General features: G+C 38.3%; 2 protein-coding genes across 2 annotated transcripts; both read left to right on the plus strand.

Moving 5' to 3' along the window:
* Positions 1-421: 421 nt before the first annotated feature.
* On the plus strand, positions 422-7,662 carry LOC108227898 (phosphatidyl-N-methylethanolamine N-methyltransferase). Its single transcript, XM_017403284.2, has 2 exons — positions 422-806; positions 7,203-7,662. The coding sequence occupies exons 1-2, from the start codon at positions 559-561 to the stop codon at positions 7,450-7,452; spliced, it is 498 nt and encodes a 165-aa protein (XP_017258773.2). The 5' UTR covers positions 422-558; the 3' UTR covers positions 7,453-7,662.
* A 2,145-nt stretch (positions 7,663-9,807) lies between these two features.
* Positions 9,808-14,547, plus strand: LOC108227808 (uncharacterized). The gene is made up of 5 exons (XM_017403160.2): positions 9,808-10,479; positions 12,849-12,906; positions 13,039-13,122; positions 13,252-13,393; positions 13,985-14,547. The coding sequence occupies exons 1-5, from the start codon at positions 10,023-10,025 to the stop codon at positions 14,354-14,356; spliced, it is 1,113 nt and encodes a 370-aa protein (XP_017258649.1). The 5' UTR covers positions 9,808-10,022; the 3' UTR covers positions 14,357-14,547.
* Positions 14,548-14,791: the final 244 nt, after the last annotated feature.

Genomic DNA, 14,791 nt, shown 5'->3' on the forward strand with positions numbered 1-14,791 from the left:
TTATTATAAAACTTAACTAAAAATAAAATTTCTAAAGTATAGACACTTTTCTTGAATTGACATGTGAATTTTTCACTTATACCCTAGTAAATGAAGGAATGTAGACTTGTATTAAAATTTTATTAATTGTTATGATAATCTGAGAATAATATCAATATAACAAATAAAATAGACATGTATTGTGGGACGGAGAGTGTACTTACGTTTACAAACTAACTGAAACCTCGACATCATGGATATGGAGCTTGAGTTCTACATATATAAATTAATTAGATTAAGATAAAATATTGAGTTTTACATATTTAATCTATTTTTAGTTTTAAACTGAAAAAATATATTTACTTAATAAATTGTCCATAAAATATAAAAAACTGATAGTTTAAAGAGAACAAATTTTAAAGTACCAGCCCCGGCCCTCCGTCCTACGCCTAGGTCAATTAAAAAACTGAAAGTCGATCTACTACTCTACTCTACTAGTGCAGTTAAGCATACACAAGCGATTCGCATCTGACGCTGCAAGCCCAGCTGAGCCAACTCCACCAACTCGGATAAAAAGAGATGGGTATAATAGCAGGGATTGGGGTGATCTTGCCATTCCCATTCTATTACTACCTCTGGAACAATCCACAAAAATGGGTTGATTTATGCTCCAAATCAGGCAGAGACCCCTCTACTGTCATGGCTTCTGTCTCTCATTTCTTGAAGCTTCTTCAGTTCATTGCTCTCTTCTCCGTCTCCACTCTTTCCTGGCCTCCCCCTCTTTACTTCTGGCCCCTTTTTTTCTTTGGCCAGTTCCTCAATTTCAGGTCTGCTATTTTCTTTATTTACCCCTTATGGCCTTATGTATTCTCTCTTATGTGTATATTAGAAATGTGTTTTTGTTTCAATTATTAGGAAACCCGCAATAATAGTGTTATGAGGGTGGCTTAATTGGATCGTATATTATGTCATTAATGTTTTCACGAGTTAGGATTTGAGATATATTGTGCCATTTTGGATTGAGGGTTCGGGCTACACTTGTCTAATATGTTGAGAATGTTAAGTGACCGGATTTTTCTAAAACCTCGAGATATTAAGAGTATGGTTTACCAGGATCATCACGAGACTGAGCTCAGATAAGTGACTGGTATTCCAATAACCTTAAGGTATGAGGATTATATTGTATTAGAACATATTAAAATTTGGGGTAAATTGGGTTGAAATTAGATGTTATGGTAACTTTTAAGCCAAATTCAGAGTATATATACCATGCCCGTTGACCGTTGTCCACAATCTGGTTATATCCCAGTCACAAGTAGAGATGTATGCAGATGTAACCCTGCTTTTGCAAATTTTGTCGGAGAAGACTCTGTCTGTAACACCTTGAAATGTTTTGAGAAGCTTCGCAAATGTATTAAACGGTAATAGGCAATGTTTAGATAGGATATCATCAGAATAGGCCGAAAGATTGAATTAAAAAGTGTGAACACAGAAAGAAAAGCATAATGTGATGCAGCCACGTACACAGCCTGGGACCCAGGTGTTTACAAGGAAGAAATGGAAGGGTAAAGAAGTAACTACAGCTGAGGATAAGTAGAAAGCGTCAACAGCGAAGTCAAAGGGTATTATTGACAGAAGAGAAGATTGGGAGTAGTTGTTAAGGGGGAAAAGGGGATGAGGGTTAGCAGGGAATTTTGTGTGTTTTGTTAATTAGACTCTGGAGAGTGTGGCCTCTCGAATGTCCATTTCTATCCAGTATCTGTAATTCAAACCGCTGTAGTAGTCTTATTGCTGTTCTTCCGTATTATATCTAAGTTCTATTGTTAATTGGTATAGTCTGTGCATCACAAGTGGTATCAGAGCAATTCGATCTGATGGGGCCTCCGACGACGGGACAACGACTAGATCTGGTTGAGGAAAAGTTGGGTTCGATTGAGGAGGGTCTGAAAATGTTGGTGGAGAAGGCAGTCGCTGCGGCGGTGGACGCCATGCGTCATTCGTTGACAGAAGTGGTGTTGGAGGGTCAGGGCCTCGCAACGAAGCAGGTGGGGGTCGAGTTTGAGTCCCTGGCGGGGCGTTTGGAAGGCCGATTGAATCGCAGTCGCGAGTATCAGGACTCCTTGATCTCGACTTTGCGCACTGAACAGCTTAAGTTTCAAGCGGAGGTCAAATCCACCTTGACTGAGCTCCGATCTAAACCGGGTGGGTTCCCTGAGATATTTGAGCCAAGTGGGTCGAATGGGGGGCGGTTGACTGGCAACCCTAATTCGTTTATGGGGGATAACGGAGAAGCTTCAAAAGGAATGGGTGACCGCACTGGATCTGGTGGCTCTCATGGAGGTTTTGGAGGGGGTCCAAATACTGGAAATTCCAACTGGCGTTATCGTAAACTGGATATGCCGATATTTGATGGTGTTGACCCTGATGGGTGGGTACTGCGTGTTGAGCGCTACTTTCAATTCTATCGGCTATCGGAGGAGGAGATGTTAGATGCGGCGGCGGTAGCCATGGATGGGGATGCTTTACGTTGGTATCAATGGGAGAACAAGCGTCACCCGATACGCCGCTGGACTGATTTAAAAAATTTTGTCCTACGCCAGTTTCGTTCGCTGAATGGGGGGTCTCTCTACGAACAGTGGTTGGCCACTTTCCAAACAACGACTGTACATGAGTATCGTAAGAAGTTTATTGAGACAGCTGCCCCACTGGATAGGGTGCCGGAAGATATACTGTTGGGACAATTTATTAATGGGCTGAAGGATGAATTCAAGGCGGAAGTGAGGCTGATGAATCCTGTAAGCCTGGATCATGCCATGGAGCTGGCTGTGAGGGTTGAGGAGAAATATCGTGTGTGGGGCGAGAAGAAATCTCTAGGCGGAGCTCTGAAAACTGGAGGTTCTACTTGGAATCAGAAATTTTCTTCAACTGTAGGCTCCTACCCAGTTACTCCAGTTACGAGTCCACCCATGTCTCGAGGTTGGAGTTCACGTTCTTCAGAATCTCAGGCTTCCGTATCTTCACCTCACTCAAACACTATGGCCTTACCTGCTGTAAGTGAAGTCCGACGGTTGACAGATAAGGAGTTACAGGAGAAACGAGCACGCGGATTGTGTTATCGGTGCGATGCTAAGTGGGCTATTGGCCACAGATGTAAGAAACGTGAGATGAATGTGATGTTGATCTCGGAGGAAAATGAGGATGTCGAGAGTGAAGGGACTGATGCCCCTCCATCCCCAACAGAGGAAGTCCTCACGGAGGTGTCTTTAAACTCAGTTGTGGGTATTTCAAATCCCAAAACAATGAAGTTACGTGGAGTGGTTGGTGACTTCGAAGTGGTGGTGATGATAGACCCCGGGGCAACCCATAATTTCATCTCCTTTGATACACTTAGTGCTACAGGGATTCCAGTGGCTGATGAAGGGGGTTTTGGGGTTTCACTGGGAAATGGGGAAGCGATTCATGGGGAAGGCATATGCAGAGGAGTTCGATTGGTTTTGAACGGTGGTGTAGTCGTAGTTGAGGATTTTTTACCACTCAAACTGGGCAGTTCCGACATCATATTAGGCATCCAATGGTTAGAGAAATTGGGGGTGGTGTTAACCAATTGGAAGACACAGATTATGAAGTTGAAGTGGGAGGAGTTCCCATGACTTTGGTGGGCGATCAGTCGCTGGTTAAGGCTCAAATTTCTCTAAAGGCCATTCGCAGGGTACTCAGAAAAGGGAACGAAGGCTACTGGGTTGAGTGTAGTGTTTTGGAGGGCCAGAGTGAGGCTGTCAACCGCAGTGACTCGAAGCCGGCAGCTATTCCAGCCTTCGTACAACCAGTTTTACAGCAATTTTCCCAAGTCTTCCAAGAGCCCGTGGGACTTCCACCAGTTAGACACCACGAACATGCCATTATCCTCAAAGAGGGCAGCAATCCGGTTGGAGTTCGACCCTACCGTTACCCTCAAGTTCAAAAGGACGAGATTGAGCGGCTTATATCTGAAATGCTAGCTGCAGGTATAATTAAACCATCAAGTAGCCCTTTCTCTAGTCCCGTGTTGCTAGTTAAGAAAAAGGATGGTTCGTGGCGATTTTGCGTAGATTATCGCGCACTTAATAAAGAAACAGTGGCTGATAAGTACCCTATCCCGGTAATTGAGGAACTCTTGGACGAATTGCATGGTGCAGCAGTGTTTTCCAAATTGGATTTACGTGCAGGGTACCACCAAATTTTGGTCAGGCCGGAAGATACGCACAAAACTGCCTTTCGTACACATGACGGGCATTACGAATTTCTCGTAATGCCTTTTGGTTTGATGAATGCGCCTGCGACCTTCCAATCCCTCATGAATGACATTTTTCGCCCTTTTTTGAGGAGGTTTGTACTCGTCTTTTTTGACGATATTCTGGTTTATAGCCCCACTGTGGACACTCATATTCAGCATCTGCAATTGGTTTTAGACGTGCTGGCTAAACAATCTTTGTTTGCTAATCTCAAGAAATGTGTGTTCGGGAAAGAGGTTATTGGGTACCTCGGTCATGTCATTTCAAAAGAGGGTGTCGAAGTGGATAAGGATAAAGTGCAGGTGATGTTAGATTGGCTGCCTCCTGCGAATTTGAAGGAATTACGGGGATTCCTTGGCTTGACTGGCTATTACCGTAAGTTTGTTTCTGGATATGCCAGCATTGCAGCTCCGTTGACTGAGCAGTTACGAAAGGATAGTTTTTGTTGGGGAAGTGCTGCTCAACATGCTTTTGAGCAACTGAAGAAAGCAATGACAAGTGCCCCGGTTCTCGCAATGCCTGACTTTCAGCAAGCCTTTGTCATCGAAGCAGACGCCTCAGGCCATGGAGTTGGCGCCGTATTGATGCAGAATACTAGGCCCATTGCGTACTTCAGTAAACTTCTGGGACCAAGGGGCCAAGCCAAATCTGTGTACGAAAAAGAGCTGATAGCAATTTGTTTAGCTGTCCAGAAGTGGAAGCCGTATCTCTTAGGCCGGCACTTCATTATCCGTTCCGATCAACAGAGTTTACGATTCCTCACTCAGCAGAGGGAAGTCAACTCGGATTATCAGAAGTGGGTGACTAAGTTACTGGGATTTGATTTCGAGATTCAGTTTAAGCCAGGGGCTTCCAACCGGGTGGCAGATGCTCTATCTAGAAAAGTTGGGGGAGAGGTGGTACTAGCCACCATGGTTTCCATGCCACAAATCTCTTGGACAGTGCTCGACCAAGAGCTGAAACAGGACACATTTATTCAGCGGATCATATCTGATATTGTTGAGGGGACACACGATCATCAGGAGTTCACTGTAGTTGGTGGTCGTTTATTATTCAAAGGGCGCACCGTGATACCCAAAGATTCTACTCTTAAGCAAAGTCTGCTTCAAGAATATCATAATTCAGCAATGGGCGGCCACTCTGGCGAGTTGAAGACATACTTACGTATAGCAGCTGATTGGTATTGGGTCGGGATGCGTCGTGATATTACTACGCATGTTCAACAGTGTGTGGTTTGTCATCTTCTCTGGAGTTAAAAGCTGAACCAGAGGAGTTGCTCGAAGTTAGGCAAACTCAGGAGGGATCCTCTACTCGAATGGAAGCACTGATTAAATGGAAGGGGTTGCCGGATTATGAGGCCACTTGGGAGGATGTTTTGATTGCAGACCATCAGTTTCCTTCTTTTCACCTTGAGGACAAGGTGAAACTTTGGGCGGGGAGTATTGTGATGCAGCCACGTACACAGCCTGGGACCCAGGTGTTTACAAGGAAGAAATGGAAGGGTAAAGAAGTAACTACAGCTGAGGATAAGTAGAAAGCGTCAACAGCGAAGTCAAAGGGTATTATTGACAGAAGAGAAGATTGGGAGTAGTTGTTAAGGGGGAAAAGGGGATGAGGGTTAGCAGGGAATTTTGTGTGTTTTGTTAATTAGACTCTGGAGAGTGTGGCCTCTCGAATGTCCATTTCTATCCAGTATCTGTAATTCAAACCGCTGTAGTAGTCTTATTGCTGTTCTTCCGTATTATATCTAAGTTCTATTGTTAATTGGTATAGTCTGTGCATCACACATAACGAGGCAGTACATTAAAAATGTTACACACAAGGTAATAGCTAATGAAATGCCACAAAATGCACTTGCAAAATCAGGGTTGAGAAAGGATGTTTTGTACATGGACCTTCAACTCTTTTTTACACACACACACACACACATATATATAAGAGCAGTATATTTCGATAAAAAGCATTGTATTCTGTATGTAGCACCTGATAAACTTAAAACCTGTGTTTTCAAACATTAGTTATCTTGGTTACAGGCAACCCTATACAGTTTATTAAGAAAGGGTTCATTTTTAAAGTTATAACCGGAGTCGTTAAATGATATTAAATAAATTATCAATGTCCACAGGGTGGCACTCAACTTACTATACTGTTGGAGGGAATCAGTTGATTTTCTGCCGTTGAGCTGTTAAGTTTTTGTGATGAATCATCATCCACTTGGCAAAAATAGTATGTTTTGCCAAATAACAGCTAGTTTTGCTAACTATGTTGACACGTCGTAACCTGACCTTTTCATTCATATCCATGTTATAAAACTAATGGTTATAGTTAAGGTTATAAAAGGGTGTACATACATATAGAAAGCATAGATCTCCACTTCATCGGTCCCCATGGCTACCATCTCTCTTATGTCAAATATTAGTTGCTCTTTTGAACTGATTCAAGCACAAAAATAGAAATAACAATGGGTTTATCATATGCAGAGATTTAGGGGTTTTAGGCCCCAAATTGCACCTTTTAACTTTTTCCTGTAATAGTGTACATGTATTGACATACTAATTTGGATTTATTGGTCTCATTATCCACATAAGCACCCCATCAGCTCATTTGTCTTTGTACATTTTTCATCAAAATATTTTAATGACTCGAGTCGAGTGATATCATCCAACAGTATAGTGACTCGATTTATAACCCATGAACATTAATGTCCTATTTGATATTATTTAACGACCTCAGGTCCTCAGTGATGACTTTGATAAATAAACCTATTTAAATGGGAATTTATGTGCCAGCTCGGAATTTCTGTTTGTCTCATTTTTGGATAATATGTCGAGGGTACTCGTGTTCTTATTTGCAGTATAACTTTGTGCCTGTATGCTACGTAATTGTGTATATTGTTAAGTCCATGTCAATCAGCTGTCGAAATCACTATCTGACATGTATACATTTATGCAGGGTCTATCAGTTGCTTGGTGAAGCAGGGACCTATTATGGTGTGAGATTCGGCAAAAACATTCCATGGGTGACAGAATTTCCCTTTGGAGTGATTAGTGATCCTCAGTATGTCGGTAGCATCATGAGTCTTCTTGCTTGTCTATCTTGGGTTCCCTTTGTATACATTCTTCTATGGATACTGGGATACATTTTCATGATCAAAGTTGAGTCTACTGAAGATCCAGCTACTCGTGCCAAGCCAATATCCTGAATCATTCTCTGAGAATGTTAATCAGCAAGCGGATAACCTAGTTTTGTAGTGTTACAAACTTTTTATTTGTGCCAACAATTAGAACAGTTTTACGAGTTGTCTGTTGTTACTCTCTGAATACTTCGTTGTTAATTTAAAGCTTAGGCAGGTAATATATATTTTGGCACAAGGCTAACCTGGGTTCCCCCACAATGAGTTCGTTGACGAGTCTGTTTGTTGAACTCTACAGAGGTTATTGATATCTGCAGATTAATCATCTCTATTTGTTAAAACAATGTTGGTCCAGGTACAAATTTAATACCCTGTTTATTAGTGAGTGTCCTGTACAATGATGAACAAGCTTTTCAGGTATTTACAGGAGAGTATGAGGTTTAGATTTTTCAGACCAATTGGACCTGGTATTCCTGGTGATTATCAATATGATCATACACTAACGGTTATTTTTAACTTGATGAAGGATTAGCGGTTAGCTATTAGCGGATTGAAGTAGATGTTTTGACTAGCTGATTGAATTAGATGTTTTGACTAGATGATCCGATTAACTGTTTCTCGTAAAACTGTTTGATAAATAGCTGATTGATTAGTTTTTTCTGACACAAACCAAAACCTCTTATCCAAAAAATTCCTCAAAGTAGCTTTTTCAAATTAGCTTTTTGGACCTTAACCTCTAATTCAATCCGCTAACTAAACTAACGGATTGTAGTAGTCAAACCTCAAAACCACATCAAACCTCTAATTTTTGTCCAAACCTTTAACTTCCAAACAGGGTCTAACATTTTTGTTTAAACGAAAGATTTTTGTTTATAGAGATTTTTTTATTGAGATAATCATCATCAATTAAACAGAATTCTTTACTTAACCAAAAAATGATCCTTAATACAAGGATCATCATTATAAATTGTTAACATGTTCAGATAACAAATTACTCGGGCTAGATTAGCCGAAACTGTCCTAGAAACATGTATGAGGTGCACATGGATCCCGAGGTCACGTGTCCCCCTCTTTGCGCTTTCCTTTTCCGGAAACATCTTTGCTGCTTGTTGCTCGGTTTCAGAAATAAATCATCTCACTGCTCTCCTTCACATGTTTCTTCATATTTAATATCCCCAATAATAATTAAAGCCACCAGATGGCAGAGATATATTCCCATTCTTCACTTGTTTTACCTTCAGAAAAATATATCATGATATTATTAATCAACTTTTTAAAATTTGCACCACCTTTAAATCAACCAGTCTTTAAAGTAATAATGAAATTTATGAATATTTTTAAAATCTTTTATTTTGATACTGTAGATTATAAATAATCATTTAATTTACGAGATCGAAAAATTAAAAAGTAAAACATCTGAAAAACCGGAATACCAGAGATAGCATCTTCTGATATACTGCTGAGCTATTAACCAAAAAAACCCAATGAACTTGTCATTTTTTGCCAAAAAACCTTTGAACTTTTATTTTCACTAACAACCCCAATAAACTTTATTAAATTATATAAAAATATAAAAAATAAACCATGGTTAAATTCATCAATCTGACTTGTTAAGTATTTTTCCCTTATTTGCATTTCTTTATACACGTGTGTGCTACATAATAAATATAATTTTTTCTTTAATATTTTATAATATTATAATTTCATAAACCCACGCTACAAGGAAGATCTAAGTGTTTTCATCGTTTGTACCAAAGAATATATTATTTTGACCGTTTTATAATTTATTTAAACTTAATTTATATTAATTATTCTACATAAATGTCTCACTTCTACGAGTCATATGTATATATATTCTACTTAAGGATAATTGGCGGATTATGATTTTATAGTATGATATTTTATAATTTTGATTTAAAAAATAATATAAAAATAAGTGAAGATGTGCTTGTCAGTCTGATTTTTTCCCGCTTGTTTTTTCTTCTATTATATTAATTTGAATTGTTATAATTTATCAAGTAAGTTATTTAATCATCATGATTACTTGTTAAAATTCACGGACATGAAAGTTTGTATCAAAATCATAATTTATATTTATTTTAGATCGTGTAGTTAAATCTTCACAAAAATAAACTTTTTTAGTTTTTTGATTAATTTTAATCATATTGCCACATAAGATATGTTAATCATGATTAGTCCATATATGTCAGCGATAAGTAACTCTGATTAAATTTTTTCATAAATTTAGTAAAGTTTATTGGGGTTGTTAGTGAAAAGAAAAGTTTAAAGGTTTTATGACAAAAAATTGAAAAGTTGATTGGGTTTTTTGGTGAATAGCTCTATACTGCTAGTATAGTTGGCATTTTTGACAGATGTACACACAAAAAATAATGATAGATACAACAAAAGTTTAATACTCCTACTACTACTAGTAGTGTGAGTAGCAACACCATTATTGACTATCTACTCCCTCACTCGATTCATCTCATTCATACACACACTTCTCTCATCTCAATTTCACTTTCTATTTTCCAAATCTAGGGTTTCCAATTTCACATTCGCAGCCAATGCGCACCACATTATTTTCCCCAATTTCGCTGATTTACAAGCCCTAATTGTGCGTTATTGGCCTTAGATCGATGAATTTAGCTGATTCGGAGTCACGTCCGGTTCTCGGACCCGCCGGGAACAAATCTAGACCGGTGGAATTGCGTAAACCGGTGGCGAAACCGAAGAGTAACACTAAAATGGAGGTTGTTAGTGGCGAAGTCAAGGGGAAGAAGTCGCCGACATTGTCGGGGGCGATTCCGAATGGGAAGCTGATGAATTGTGTGGTGAAGAAGGAGCAGGAGCGGAGGGTGTTTAGGTCCAATTTGTCGATGAATGCGTCGTGTTCTTCGGATAATTCGTCGGATTCGTCTCATAGTCGAGCTTCGACTGGGAGGATTACGAGGAAGAGTGTGCCGATTTTGAGGAAGCAGTCGGTTACGAAGGCTCAGAAAGGTGTTGGGAGTGATGGAAGTGTAAATGGAGAATTGGGAACGGGGGAGTTGGTTGATGCCAAGAAAAGATGTGCTTGGGTTACTCCAAATACCGGTATGCTGCAAATTGGTGTATCATACTAATTACTTACCTGTTCAGGAATTTTAATAATGTATCTTGTCGTATGTGTTGGAATCGTAGCAGGCATAATTGTAAAATTTATTGCATATCTTGTTTAACTCTTCCCGTAAGCTATGTGTCTCTATGTTAAGGTCCCTTTCCTGACTAGAACCAATGGCCTGAATAAGCTCTAAGCAATATCAGCTTTATAAATTCGGGTCAGTCAGTGTTGCAAGCCTGTAACAATGTGTAGTCCGAAGATTCAAATGCTAGATCAGTATGCTTTACCTTTGTAGGCGCCTTGATAAATTTAGTGTATTGTCTATTTAAGATGAAAACAAGGACCAGAGGTGTTTTCATTAACGAAAGCGGTCTGAGTAGTTTAAGGATATACTTTGTTTGTGCCTTTCTTTACATCCACATAGAAATCAGATAGACATCTTGTACTCACTAGATTATGTAGGTTCCCACTTTCTGGATTATCTCTGTTATGGTAATGCCAATTCCTAAATTAGTTATATTGAGCCTAGACAGATTTGTTACATTAAGCCTAAGCATGTGTTTTCATGAATGATATCCACATAATTTTCTGTTTCGTGTCCTAGCGTAATATTCTTATGCTGAAGTGATTCATTGGTCCATTTAAAAACCCTATATCAATTTTCCATCGCATACACACACCCACACACGCGTGTGTGTATGCTCACAGATTATACCCATTCAACCTAGCACACTAGATGCTCACATCTTGTTTGTTTACTTGTGCTTGTCCAAAGCAAGGATTCTAGTTTGTCTTTACGTTGTCCAACTCTGAACATCCATTTGTTTTTCTACATTATTGGTCTAATATGTTTTAGTGTCATATATGCTTAATGTGTGTCAATCTGACGTGTGTATCTATCTATTCAGACATATTTACTTTTCATTAAAAAAATTCCTCCGCACTTATTTTAATGCATATTTTGGAAGATTATCAGATTTAGATGAATTTTCTCAACAGAGATAGTCTGATTTGCAATGAAGTTAATCTCTTATAATGTTAATTTTTTTGACATTGTATATTCCCTCTTTTAGTGCCTTGTTTTCTTTTAATAATCTTAGTTTACATATATCCATTTATACCAGCTATGTTAGAGAGCATTAGGCTCCACTGCAAACATCGACACGAGATGCACCAAAATAATTGTATGATGAACCAAAATTTGGGGGAAAAAATGTGTAGATAATATTGTGTCTGCATAAAAATATTAATTTTAATCAAATATAGTTTTGATATTATGAATCGATTTACTATTTTGCTTTGATAAAAGCAATGTTTTTTTTTTTTGGTTTAAAATATATTTGCTAAATACTAGTTATACTTGTGCATTTTTGTAGTCATTATCGAATTCGACAGATTTGTGGTTGATTAAAATCAATGTCAAGTACTCCCTCCGTCCCATTTTACATATTCCTTTTGAAAAAATTACGCATTTTAAGAAAATTTTGGTTAGAGTGTTTGGTTTTCTTGTCTACCCCTAATAAATGCAATGAATTAAATTGATCTAGGTGTAAATGTATGTTAGTCAAACTTCAGAAATTGTATTCCAAGGTTATTCTTTGGAAAAACATTCATGTTTTGAAAACATAAATGGACAAGTATTTTGGGACAAATTTTTTTCCAAGGGGGGCATGAAAAAGGGGAAGGAGGGAGTAACGTTTTAGGTGTTTACATATCTATACTAATTATTAAAGATGAAAATCTTAAAAAGTTTTGGCTGGTCAGTCCTTCGTCGATATTTGTGCCGGTCTATGCATCTATTATTTTAATAGAAGAGGGTCTACTTATTTAAAAACATATCTTGATGGGCCTAATCATTATGAACCTATCATAGTTGGCCTATTTAAAGCCTATCTCGTTAAAACACATACCTATCTAAATCTGAACACATCTATAGGCCTACTTGTTTTAAAAACCTACTTTAACAGGCATCACACCGGATATGAGATAGTATTATAGAATACCTATTATATTTGATGGTGAGTATATATAATTGTAAATCTGTAATTCTAGAAATTAGGCAATTTCGTGGAGTAATTTCATGGCATATCTCATTAATGATTCTGTCTTATATAGTTCCTTTGTATGAGATTATTTTTCGAACTTGTAGTCTTTTATAATAACTGAAACTTTCATCAAGTCTGCTGCTTTTGCCTGTCGAGTAATTATTACCTCTCTACTTAGGACTTTGTTATATAAATTACGGTGGGATTTACACCCATTTAGTAACTTTGCTAATATACCTATATACATATGCCCACACACACACTTAAATATGTTAATCCCTTTTTCTGATTTTTTTTTATTATTATTATTTGTCAAGATCCTTGTTATGTCGCATTCCATGACGAAGAATGGGGGGTTCCAGTTCACGATGATAGGTATGTCATGAATGATATTATTTCCAATCCTCCCCCCTCCCTGAACTTGTAATGCCAAGGTGAAACTGAACTCTTCAATCTTCATTAAAAAGTCTTTCATGGCTTGTGATTTAACAGTGTTACCTCTTGTAGGAAGCTATTTGAACTGCTGAGCTTATCAACTGCTTTGGCAGAACTTACTTGGCCTGCCATTCTTAATAAAAGGCAATTATTTAGGTAATACACGTTAGTGCTTCCTCATATATTGACCTTTACTGCTTCCTCATATGTTGACCTTCAGAGTTGCTATGAGTTACAATTTGGCAATAACCTTTCTTATCTCAATCGAGATGCGTCTCTATGCAGAGATGTATTTCAGGATTTTGAACCTGTGGGAGTAGCAAAATTAAATGAGAAGAGAATTACAGCAGTGGGAAGCATAGCCAGCTCGCTTCTCTCGGAGTTGAAGCTACGAGTAATTATCGAAAATGCTCGTCAGATGTGCAAGGTATGTGCTAGATTCAAGTTCTCTCTACTGAGCATAGAAATTAATTGTTTCACTAAATAGGTGACGATTCTGATGAATGTAGATGCACACACATTCTCATCGGACATGTGGATGTCTTGTTTCTTGATTGTTCTTTTTCTTCAACTGTCTCCTGACACATGATGGATTCGTTATGTTTGTCACAACTCCTTAAGCCTTCCACTCTATGTTCCATTTCTCAAGTGATTTTATGGACCTTCTGTGTTGGATGTAAACGTGGATGGCATGTTTATAACTTGCAACTAGATAAATACACCAAATATTTGACCATATGAGTACATGACCTGAATCGTATCAGTTCTGTTCTAGGTCTAGTTCTATTCTTGTTTTTTTTTTTAAATAGTAGAAGGTAATTGAGCTTTAAGCTATATCGATAATGGATTGGAGAATTTTATTGATGCCATTAGCACATGTCTCATTGGTTATTTGCTCTTGTACTTCATTAATATGGTGTGCTTTTTTTTTTTTCCTTGACCTGCAAAGGCCATGAAATAAAATTGCATTTTTAATCCTTGAAAGATTTTAATTGCCAACCCTATGATGATGATGCAGATTATAGACGAGTTTGGATCTTTTGATAAATATATATGGGGCTTTGTAAACCATAAACCCACAGTTGGTCACTTCCGCTATCCCAGGCAAGTTCCCATCAAGACATCAAAAGCAGATGTGATAAGTAAAGACCTGGTGAAAAGAGGGTTTCGGGGTGTTGGTCCAACCGTTGTGTACTCGTTTATGCAAGTTGCTGGGATAACAAATGACCATCTCATCAGTTGTTATAGATTTCAGGAATGCATAGTTGCAGAATGTGCAAAAGATAAGGATGGCAGCTTCAAGGATAGATTTGAAGGGAAACAGATAGAAGATGAACCTGACTTGGGTGTAACAGGAGCTATCGATGGCTTGAGTCTATCGCAGGATTAGATCATCACTTCCCTAGGGGCAATAATTAACACCACGGAGTAGTCCCACACTCTACCTGGAGTACCTGCTGTATAAGAGGAAATGTTTGTGTATATCATGAATTGATTTTGCTTAATGCATTGTAGATTTAATAGAAGTTGACATGCCAAGGATGATGATGCCCTAGGTGCAATGAAGTCATTATTTGGCTACCTTTAGTTGATTTTCCATAGTGAGCATAATCTTACTCCAACCAATTTAGTTCTTTTTCCACGCTCTTAAAGAAAGCATGGCGTCTTTTGACACAACCTCAAACAAGCACGACTCCACAATTAACTAGAACGAGGTTTCTCGTTTTATTTGCCTACTTGTCGGAGAAAAAATAAAACAAAGCAGGTAAATGTCGTAACATTTTTTCATTTTTGACCTTCTGATTATCAGCAAATTCAATGTGTG

This window comes from Daucus carota, chromosome 6 (genome assembly GCF_001625215.2).
Source record: "Daucus carota subsp. sativus chromosome 6, DH1 v3.0, whole genome shotgun sequence".
Taxonomy (NCBI): Eukaryota; Viridiplantae; Streptophyta; class Magnoliopsida; order Apiales; family Apiaceae; genus Daucus; species Daucus carota.

Bases quoted from the DNA above. Each gene is read 5' to 3' on its own strand.
- LOC108227898 (XM_017403284.2), top strand. From the start codon at position 559: ATGGGTATAATAGCAGGGATTGGGGTGATCTTGCCATTCCCATTCTAT. The intron at 807-7,202 runs GTCTGCTATTTT...ACATTTATGCAG, and splicing joins GGCCAGTTCCTCAATTTCAG to GGTCTATCAGTTGCTTGGTG.
- LOC108227808 (XM_017403160.2), top strand. From the start codon at position 10,023: ATGAATTTAGCTGATTCGGAGTCACGTCCGGTTCTCGGACCCGCCGGG. The intron at 13,123-13,251 runs GTAATACACGTT...GTCTCTATGCAG, and splicing joins AATAAAAGGCAATTATTTAG to AGATGTATTTCAGGATTTTG. The intron at 13,394-13,984 runs GTATGTGCTAGA...ATGATGATGCAG, and splicing joins ATGCTCGTCAGATGTGCAAG to ATTATAGACGAGTTTGGATC.